The 11,547-nt window shown below is 39.4% G+C and overlaps 1 protein-coding gene across 1 annotated transcript; it reads right to left on the minus strand.

Moving 5' to 3' along the window:
• Positions 1-2,082: 2,082 nt before the first annotated feature.
• LOC104604733 (uncharacterized) lies at positions 2,083-10,485 on the minus strand. The gene is made up of 4 exons (XM_010269226.3): positions 9,335-10,485; positions 7,665-7,806; positions 5,179-7,590; positions 2,083-2,681 (listed from the first exon to the last, which is right to left on the minus strand). Exons 1-4 carry the CDS (start codon positions 10,246-10,248, stop codon positions 2,292-2,294), a joined length of 3,858 nt encoding a protein of 1,285 aa, XP_010267528.1. The 5' UTR covers positions 10,249-10,485; the 3' UTR covers positions 2,083-2,291.
• Positions 10,486-11,547: the final 1,062 nt, after the last annotated feature.

Here is an 11,547-nt window from a genome sequence, read left to right on the forward strand (position 1 = left end):
AAAATCTGAACCCATGATCCACTGAAACCTCTCGAAAGTTTCTGGCCATTGTTGAAATCTCCCTTTAAGTTTGGTAATTGCAATTACTTCTGAACTTTCTGACAGTTGAAACTTTAAAGTAGAGCCCATCTATTAGAATCCTCTAATAACACGAGGATTTTACTCAAAAAAATAACATGAGGCATGAAAATGTCCAAAATACCTATACAATTACTACTGAGGCTAGTTTTTACCAAAAATATAAAACAAAACTTTTGATCATAAAAAAGGGAAAATCTATGATGAGGAAAAGACATGGTATCCAAAGAGTTCTGACCAATCAAAACCCACCCATGAATTTTGATAAAACCTGATTGGCTACCACATTCATGATTCCAATTGATTGGTCAAAAGTTTTTTGGACATTATATCCTTCTGGTATCATAGAGGAATATAAGAGAATTTACGGCTGTAACTTTACTATTTGAGCAATTAATATGAACAAATTTGAAAAATAAATCAATTTCAGAAAAAAAGATTGAAAGGATTTGGGGTAGCAATTGATATGAAGATAAAATTTAGAAAATAAATATTTTGGTAAAAATTAACTATGGGTATTTTGAACATTTCCATGCCTCTTGTTAGAGATTCTAACGGAAGGGGCCTACTTGCAACTGTGTTAAAAAGTTCAGAAGAGGTGATTACAATTATCGAACTTCAGGGGAGGTTTCAAAAATGGCCAAAAAAATCAAGGGAGGTTTTAGCAATTTACCCTTTTTAAGCTTAATGATCCAATTTTCAATTAAACTATTGTTGTTTAGTCTCAGTTTGAAGGAGTACAAATACAAATATGTATAGTGCACTTCCAAACTAAGCCTCAGCAAAAATGTGCATAAAATAATAAATTCAAATTTGTGATTATGTTTTGAAAATAAATATGTTTCCTTGAGCAGAAAAGGGGAAACCACGTGCATTTTGCCTTTTTCAATTTTTCAGATTTATATGACATCAAGTAACACAGCTTCCCCAAATGGCCAAATCCTTTTTATGAAGGGAATTATCAGCGGGGTTCAAGGTAGCGAATCCGAAGTGTTGCGAGGACCAATTCTGTGAAGACGAAATCCGATCTCCAAAGCATCAATATCACAAAAAAAAAAGTACCGGGATACAATAGTCGGATGATTTATGAATAAAAATAACACCAAATTTAAGACAAAAATGATAATAATTAAGATTAAGATGCAAACACATAGGCTATGTTTGGCTTGTATAGGTTTCCCTATCTTTCCCTTCAAACCAAATACAGCCACAATTAACACACAACTTGTGTGACACAAGGCCTAAGACAAATAGACAATGTGGCCATAATTTGACTAAAAATTAAGATAACTCCAATCTTTTGATATGTGTTGTTATGGATCTATAGATATGATAAATCATTCATAGATCCATTGTTCAGTTCCTACCAAAAGCATGACAAATTAATTCTAGCAATTTTTTCGTTTTCACATTTTGATAGCAATATGTATAGATCAATTTGTACTAGCAAAAACAAATTAGCTTGAACAAGAGATGAGCGATTCCATGCAATTCAAGCACCAAAACATGTAAATCCACGAAAATATACATTTACCTTGTTGGTGGATTCTAGCACCCAACCCCACTTAGACATAAAATTTAAAAAAAAAAAAAATCTGAAAAATGGTAGAACCTGGGAGCTCGGATCTCCTGAGAGCACAGCATCCAGCCACACAAGTTTTTGCTTTCAGGAGATCCCGTCAGATACTGGGCTGTATTGCTGTAAACAATTCCCACAACTCTCGGACAAAGTAAATGAGGTTTAGTCTGCAGTCGCATTTTTTCTGTTTGGTTGTGTATCTATCGATATGGACCGATATTCACCAATACACATTGATACACTGATATGTATTGTATCAATACTTTTTTATAGGCTTTGATACGGGATAATGGCTTCAAAACGGAAGTCATTCATCCTGCTGTACTATGTGCCAGTATTGCAAAAAAAAAAAAACATGTAATTGTAAAACGTTGATTAGTGGTTTTAGTTGTTTTCTCTCTATAAATTTTAAGCCTATAAAAAACTTGAACTCAAATAGTTCCATTAGTTTCTAAATCCTGTATTACTACAACCCTTAGTAATTGAGGTAAACTGCAAATTGATAAAAACATCAAATGGATGTCAAGATTCAATCTGCAGAACTTTCATTGAATGATAGAAATTACCATGGAGGAACAGAAATTACCTCACATCTGAGAAGACATTGAAAGAAATATTAAAAGAATGACCCTCTTCATAGCCGATCAGGATTTACAGATGACTCATTATCCAGCACATTGATCTGGCCTGCAATCTTGGCCTTGCAAGTTGGACAAATAAAACCAACTGAATCTGATTGTGTTTCAGAGGTGACTGCCCCATGGTTGAACTCTAATCTGCACCATACACACAAGGCTGTAAGCTGATTACTAGCAACATTTGGTAAGACAGCTTCCCACTCAAATTGAATGGGGACATCAATCTCTGCATCATATGTCAGGTTCATTGATTCTTCCGGCAGAGAACTTGATTCTTGCTCATTAATATAAGTGAATTTTGGGGGCTCTATTTCCTCAAATCTCAGATCCTCAAAACCTGAGACATTGTCAAGCTTCTGGTTGACACTGCAGAATCCATCCCTTCCCTGTATGAAATAAGATATTGGAGAAGCTCGTATTATGTTCAGGTAAGTTAAATTTGTAAAACACACAATTATCAAAAAATAAATTGTAAAGCACACAAACTACTTCACTTGAAGGTCTCACTTTTTTTTTTTTTGAATTTCCTCATTCAAAGAATTTGCTACAATAGAATGGAAATAAAATCCAAAAAGAAAACTCTGTTCAGAAGACACCACCAGTACACTTCATATCTTTATGTGAGGGGGGGGGGGCTAGCTACTGCTCACCCAGAATCACATGCTTAGGAAGTGTAAAAGTTACTTCCGGCTTAGCCTCCCCATGGAAAGATATGCATGGTATTATTCCAGGACTTCTTAACTCTATCATGTATGTTTTCTGCTCTGGAAACAAAAACCTATTTTGGGAAGACCTATGGGTGGGCAATTCTTAGACCTGACAATTGGGTTGGGTGGGTCGGGTTTGGGTTGGGTCGAGACACTTCATGTTGATTTTGGGTTGGGTCAGGAAATGCTAGACCCTAACCCTAACTGTTTGGGTTAGGGTTGACCCACGAGTTAATTTGGCTTATCCTTAAAAATAATTGGAAATTTAAAAATAAAGAAAAAATAGAAAAAATGCCAAAATTAAAGGAATTAATCTTAGAATTCTACAAATAAAATAAAACATTCAACAATTCAAAGAGTAAACGATAAAGTGTAAAGACTAAATAGTAAAGATTAAAGAGTGGAAACTTCTAACAATACATAAATAGTCCCAATTAGACCTGACAATTGGGTTGACGGGTTAACCCATGACCCAACCCATCCTAGTTTTTTCGGGTCGGGTCGGGTCGGGTCGGGTCGGGTCGGGTCATTCTCATATTCATGTAGATAAATATGAGACCTTAACCCTATTTTTTTGGGTTGGGTTGGGTTGGGTCGGGTTTGCAGGTTGGGTCAACTTTTTGCTAGGTCTAGTGATTCTACTCCTAGGGGCCTTTTTCCTTCTTTGTTTTCAATCTCACATCTCACATTATAAAATGGAACCTATTTTGAAATTCATTTCAAATTTTTGAGAAGGTTTGCTTAGACCCCTCTAAGCCTGATGGGTGTGTTTGGGCTCCCCAACCTATGGGTGGGTGCTTACTCACAAGTTGATGCACTCTTTCCAAAGGCAATGGTAAAATTTGCTTTTAATCTCCTATTCATTTGTTACTTGTATTTGGGAACAATTTTTCTCTTTATTTGTGTACAAGTAGACTCCACCCATGAATATGGCAAGGTTGTTTGACTTAGAACTTTTACATGGCCAAAGAAAAGAGGAAGAATCATGTGAAGGTGCACCAAGAACAACAGTTATTTGGATAGTATAGGAAGAAAGAAATGCAAGAACTTTTCATGGAGAAGGAAAGAAGCAAGGAATCTGTAAGGAAATGTATCATGGTTAAGGTGATACACTATGTAAGATCATTGGAAATTTTCTCACCTTTTTAACATAATGATATTTGGAGAAAATGGGGGGAAGAGGCTACAACCTCCTCAATAAAGAAGATAGTGCAAACTTTACAAAGGCTAGGACACCACTGGAGGATAGCTTTATTAAGTTAAATTTTGATGGGATTAGCTTTGGAAATCCAGGTCCCTCTAGAGTGGGATGAGTATTTAGGGATAAAGATAGTCATATTGTAACTATGTTTTTTGGCCCAATTGGGCTTTGGGGTTTCCACAAGGGTTGAACTCCATGCTATACACCAAGGAGTACAACGAGCAAGATACAGGAATTTGGACAAGCAAATTATTGAAGGTGACTCCAAGGTAGTGGTTTGTTGGCTAATGAATAGTGAGAAAGAAGTATTGGCATACAAAGATGAACTAAAGAAGATTAAATGGCTAGCAAGGAACATGCACATAAAAGTACAATGGGTGCAAAGATCAACAAATAGGTTGGCTGACACACATACACTAGCCAAATAGGGGGTTGAGAGGGATTGATTGAATTGGGCTCAATTGAAATTTGATGCATAGTTGGAGAGGTAATAGATATGAACGGACGAACCTCTCCAAGGAATGCCTGACTCGTATGCATACATTTTAGTCATACTTGATAGAATCTGAAGTTACTTGCGAAAAGTAAGTGCACAAATAATAAATACTTTTCTTTGGTAATTAATAATTACAAATTTGACCCGGTCCTCTGTCTATACATGTTACCAGATTTTCCTTGAAAAACTTCATAATATTTATCATGACTTTTGAGGATCCACAACAAATAGGTCAACTTCAAGCCACATTTTCAGATTTTCAGTAGCATGACAGGCAGATACATCAATCTTTACTCTTGCATTTTCTTTTGGGGCTACAGTTCCCCACCCCCATTTCTCCGACAAAAACCCAAAAATATTAAATAGTAAGTAGGAAACATAGGAGAACAAAAAGATAACAAAACAATCCAGATAAATCCCAACCACATTCTCAACTTGTATACTTATAAAAGGTGCTCATTCCATGCAATACCCCATACCTTATCTGAGATCATATCAGAGGTGGAAAAGCAATCAGATGATTGCATTAATGGCAGTGAAGGTTCCCTCATCCCACTCTGCATTGCATTATCAGATGATTGCATTAATGGCAGTGAAGATTTCTTCATACCACTCTGTATTGCATTATCAGATGATTGCATTAATGGCAGCAAAGGTTCTAACCCCCCACTTTGACTTGTATTCTCTTCGCCATTGACCACAGTAGCCTCTTTTACAACATTTTTATCTTGTCCAGCCCGAGTGCCACAAAGCTCACTTCCCATCCCCTCAAGGGTGGGAAAACAATCAGATAACTGCATTAATGGCAGCGAAAGTTGTATCATCCTGCTTTGCATTGAATTTTCTTCATCAATGCCATCAATAGTCTCTTTTGCAACATATTTACTAGATCCATCCTGACTGCCACCAAGCTCACTTCCTATCTCATGAATGACGGGGAAGCAATCAGATGACCGTATTGATAGCAGTGAAGGTTCTGTCCCCCCGCTCTGCATTGTATTTTCTTCATCAGTATTCTCAGTTGCTTCTGTTACATCTTTACCCAGTACAGTCTTATTGCCATCATTTTCAATTTCCATCCCATCAAGGGTGGGAAAGCAATTAGATAACTGCTTTAACGACAGAGAAGGTTCCATCATCCCATTCTGCATTGCATTTTCTTCACGAGTATCCCCAGTAGCTTCTTTGGCAACATCCTTACCTGGTTCAGCCTGGCTGCCAGCATGCCCATTTCCCATCTCAACAATGGTTGGAAAACAGTCAGACAACTGCAGTGAATGTTCTATCATCTCACTCTGCATAGCATTGTCTTCATTACTGTTCCTAGTTACTTCTGTTACATCTTTACTTAGTCCAGTCTTATCATCATCATGTTCAATTTCCATCCCATCAAGGGTGGGAAAGCAGTTAGGTAACTGCTTTAACATTGGAGAAGATTCTGACATCCCATTCTGCATTGCATTTTCTTCATGAGCATCCCCAGTAGCTTCTGTAACATCTTTACCTGGTCCAGCCTGGCTGCCAGCATGCTCGTTTCCCATCTCAGCAATGGTTGGAAAACAATCATATAACTGCAGTGAATGTTCTATAACCCCACTCTGCATAGCATTTTCTTCAACAGTTCCCCTCCTAGCCACTGTTACAACAACTTTACCCGATCCAGCCAGGCCAGCATCAAGCCCACCTGCCATATCATTACTTCCAAATTTTTCCATTTTGTCAAGTTTGGGTTCCTCAGCAGCACTTATGAGAACCTCACTCATAATACTTTTAGGGCTGCAAGGTTGCTTTTTCATACATGGAGTAGGCAAATAGCTTTCAGAACACTTCTCTTGCTCAATGGAAGATTTGATTTCAACAGCAGTGTCTGCAAAACCATCTTTTCCACAAGAAGTTAAAAGACTATCATTTTCCCCATTACCAGACAATGGAGTCCCAGAATTATTTTCAATCCTGCGAGCTTGACAATTAGCAGATAGAGTACATGAAGAGCTTCCAGAAGCCATTTCTTTCTCAATGGCAGGCTTGTTAATTTCAACAATGGTGCTTGCAAACCCATCTTTTCCACAAATTTCAGTATCATTTTCCTCATTAGTTGGCAACACAGTTCCAGAATCCAAACAAGACTTAAGTTCAACAGATATGTTGCCAGCATTGTTGATCATCCCTAATTTATAACCAGTCATTCTCAGATCACCGTCCAGCTTATTGCAAGATTCACTGACCAGAGTCTTATTAATACTGTTAGTATTCACAACTTGTTTATCATGCAAGGAACTTATACCTAGTTCAAGTTTGGATCCAGCAGGAGCTCCGAGAATTGAAGTGGCACCCAGTTTACTATGAACAGAACCAACATTCAGTTCTTTATTAGGCTTAGCAGTTGGAGTTTCCAGAATAGAAACCTTGTCAATTTCAACCAATGCACCCATCTTAGAGACCGCTGAAGGAATTGCTCCCAAGGATGGAAAATCAACGCTCTTCTGTAAAGTTATCTCACCTGGTGATGCCTCAAGGCTCCTGACATAGTTCCTCATGTGGACACCAACATGACCATTGTACCGATGCCTTTCTTGGAAAATTTTATGGCAGAATTGGCATTCATACTTTCCATCTTTAATTATCACCCCATCAGCAATTGATGAACCCGGCCGGCACCTCTTTGCACCCCTCTGGTGAAATGACAGTAAGTGCTGCAAATATGTATCCTTTTCATTGAAAGTCATACTGCATTTTTGACATTCTAAAAGGTCACGTACTTGGACCTCTGAAAGATTCTCAGCCCTCAATAAAGTGACTTGCTTGTCATGGTCATCAGCAGCAACAGATGATGCTGAATAGGAAATGATGTTTTCCCTTGTGTTGCCATCCTTATGGGTAAGACCTGCATTCTGTTGTATAACCCATAAATCTAATGGAATAAATATATAATGCACCAAATAAATTTTATAAACATAGGATTTACACTTCCAGAAGTTAATTTGTGTGCCATGTGAGAATTTTCATGACTGTGGCCACAGTTGAGCTCGCTTGCATTTTGAGGTCCAAAAATAGAGAGTAGATACGAGGAGACTTCTTTGCAGGACACAAATTGTTGGCCATTAGGGCTGGATCACAACAAATTAGTGATCAAGGATATGTAAGTAAAGGACCAAACAACCCAGAAAATAGAAATGCAGAAATTACAACAAAATATCAATATAACTAGAGCTATAGAATAAGACTATAGTAGGAAATTCCTATCTATGAATAGGATATGGGCATTTTAGACACACTACAGGTCTATTGACCTAATAAAAGTGATCTCAAAGGATCAGAAATTAACATATTGGGCAATCAGAAATACAAGAAGCTTTATTTTTAAACCCCAATTCCTCTTTTCAACAGGCAAGGTACAGAGTTGCAAACAAATTTTAAAATATCAGTATTGGTATGCATATGGGTGAACTAATTAAGATTGAATGCACAGATTATACATTAATTTTCAGTTGAGTTATCTTCAAATGGAAATTTTAAGATACAGGAGGACAGTCAAATGCATAAACTAATGAAATGAAGGCAACAATGCAATCCCTAGGAATTTTGAGATGTCAAGGCAAGTCACTGCCTAGACGATGACTAGGAGCTGCCTAGATGACCAGAGGTACGAATGTATATTAAGGCTATATGTTTGGTTAATTTAACACATGACAACAAGGAAGCTAAATGGGGAGAAAGCGACTACTAAAGCCTCTATTTTCAGAAAGGCAAAGTTATTACTAATTTTCTTTCCTATCTCTCATGTCATCATGTCCCAATTTCCCCAGTCCCAATTAAAATTGAATTCTGGAAGACTGTCAACTTTTTTTTGATAAGTGACAATCAGATTTACTGATTACTAGCAAATACATACACCTGTTAGAGAGGGAAAAGCATCAAAGACTATGATAAATGAATAAAAGAGAGATAGGAAAGCACAAAGATAATGATAAATGTTTGGTTGATCAACAATATCTGTTTGCACCGTGAAATGATAAACGAATAAATAAATAAAATCACAAAAACAAAGATAATTAAGTTAAATAACAGAAAAATCTATCATGTGTCTTAACTGTGTAGAGAAAAGCATCAAAAGATTTAAATAATATTTATGAGCCAACAGTTGAGTTGAAGACTGAATGTCAAAAACCATTACTTAATCTAATCATCAAAAAAAAATAAAGAAATTACTTAATTTGAACGAGACAACTCAACTCAACACATATAATCCTACATATTCTAGATTTGTTTTATTTAAATCATTCAAGGGTTTTGCAGTCCCTCGTATTGGATTAATATCATTAATAAATTCTTTGTCAAAGACATGGCTTACACCCCTGAACTCCTGAATTCACAGATATCATGAATTTATTGCAAATTAGTGCATGCGAATTTTAGGAAAGTTACATGAATAAGTATACGCAGGCACATGATTGTGCACCACAAGTAGATTATTAATCATTCAAAACCAAAATGTAACTAGATTCCCCTTTAATCATAAGTTAAAACAAGTAGGACTACAGGTGCACGAGATACTAGTAAACATAACAAGAAATGTAAAATAAAGAAAAGACAAAGGTAAAAAAGAAGTAAGGATAGGATTAGCAATAATAGGACCTTATGTATCTCCTGCAATTTAACCAGACGAGACCTTCTTTCCTCTTCAGGCTGAGTAGAAGTTTCCAACCTCTGGGCAACTCATCTCCAAAATCACTGGCATCAACGATCTTCCTTTTCTTCCTCCTGCTACCCCACTGCCCATTCAACCCCCTCAAAAACCCTAACAATTCCGCTTCCGTCTGCAAACCAGCAGTTCTCCTCCTCAACTCGGGACCGAATGGATCATCAACTTTAGCCAACGCAGCGGCATCAACTACAACACCATTTCGATTCACAATCTCCATAGACCGGCTCTCTGCATTGGATCCACTATCGTAAACAACAATAGTGTTGGTCATACCATTGCCATCTCCCGGTATCTTGTACTTGGATTCGTGCTTTGGTTTCCTCCCCCTCTTCCTCTTCCTTTCGCCTTCGGAAACAGAAACAGGAAATTGTTGCATAGGAACTCCATTTTCCACCTTCAAGGGCTCGGGGAGCGGCTCTCCGTCGTCGTCGACAAGAGGGATTAAGTCAGTTATGGGGTTGTCCCTGGCGAACAACTCTCGCAGAACAGAAATAATCCGTTTGTTCTCATTCCGTTCGGGGTCATCGACGGGGTTCTGCGGAGGCTTGGGAACGGGAAGAAGGCCAGCACATCGCCTGCGATGACCAATGCTTGTGTCTTCAGATTTGCTAGGGGCAAGGCGGAGACGAGAGTACGTCTGCTTTCGACTTCCGGCGCTCTCATTGAAAACAGAACGGTCGATTTTAGGGATTACGACGTCGTCGCAGCGGCGAAGGTCGAATGCATCGTCGGCACAAAGAGATAACGAGTTGAGATCCGACTGAGATAAGAAGCGAAGATCGACAAGCGGGATGGATTCGAGTTGCAGGTGTTTAGTAGAGGAATCGACTGTGACACTCGCCATGAAGCGGGAGGAGGATGATCCGAGGAGGTGGAGGATTTTTTCCTTTTCTTTATTAGGAGCGAAACGAAACGAGTAGAGGAACTGGGATGAAGACGACGGAAATGTTTGAAATTTCAAGTATTTTTTCACTCCAAGCCTTATGCTTCACTTCACACCGTTCGATTAGACCGGCGTATGACGATATTAGATATTTAGATTATCGATTGATGCCAACGGAGCACACCCAACGTCGATCTGAGTTGTAGAACCGGACGGTTTTATACGAATTGGCTTAGCGGTGTTAGCTGATCTATATTCATATCCATATTTTATTATTTTACTTTCAAAACAGTGTGATGTGCTCATGTGCATCTGAATTTCGGTTTCGGATAAATCTACGATGGCGGAAAGGTATGACATTGGAAGAGTTTTTGGGTATGATAGTGATGAGTGCGGATTTGGTTCTTCAATGATATTGTGATACATTGTCACGGGGTAGTTCTACAGCGGAAGAAACCCGTGCGGCGTCCTAGCCAAGGCAGGTCAGGACAAGCCTTTCTGCGCTTAGAGGCTAGGAGTTGCCCGATGGGATGGCTCCACCAACGTCAGTAGCACTGGATCATGACCTCAAGTCCAATGGCCGGGGCACTCTCCTGGCTCAAACCGGTCCATGGGAGGCGCCGCTTACGTGCTAAAGGGGGACAACCATAATGGAAGGCGACCAAGCGCCGATGAGGTGACTTGGCACCGATGTGAAGGGTCTCCTGTATGCCGATGATGACAGGCACCTGTGTGCCATGATGATAGGCAACCGCTTGGGCCGGAACACACCCGTGCGCTAAGGGCAACAGGATAGCTCAATCAGCTTGGGCAAGGATCTGGCGAAGTGAAGGAACATGCTTGAGCCAGGCCCGCATGCCAAGCCTCCCTTGAGTAACGGTAGCGTAGTGCCGGTTCAACACTGTCCCCATGAGCAAGTGTGCGCCCATGAGGAACCCTGGTAGCCATGATAGCCGTTAACCAGGGCCGCCCCGCAAGGGGAAGAAGGTCTAGGAGTGCCAAGGTTAGGCACCCAAGGAGGTCGACCACCCCTCCTCAAAGAGTACGTTAAGCTTTTGGTGGTCTGCCTGAAGATGACATCAGTTCTCCCAAAAATCTTACAGGCGAAAATGACGGGCATGTCCCTAACGTAAGCCTGCCAAGCGTAGGCAAGGCTAAGCCTGTGCTGAACCGTAACAGGCTCCCCCACTCAATCCATTGTCGTCCTCGACAATGACTCCTTCCGTGAATGGGCGTTTGAGTCCCGCGCCATCCACTCTT

The sequence above is a fragment of the Nelumbo nucifera genome, chromosome 5, assembly GCF_055504915.1.
Source record: "Nelumbo nucifera cultivar China Antique chromosome 5, China Antique-T2T, whole genome shotgun sequence".
NCBI lineage: Eukaryota > Viridiplantae > Streptophyta > Magnoliopsida > Proteales > Nelumbonaceae > Nelumbo > Nelumbo nucifera.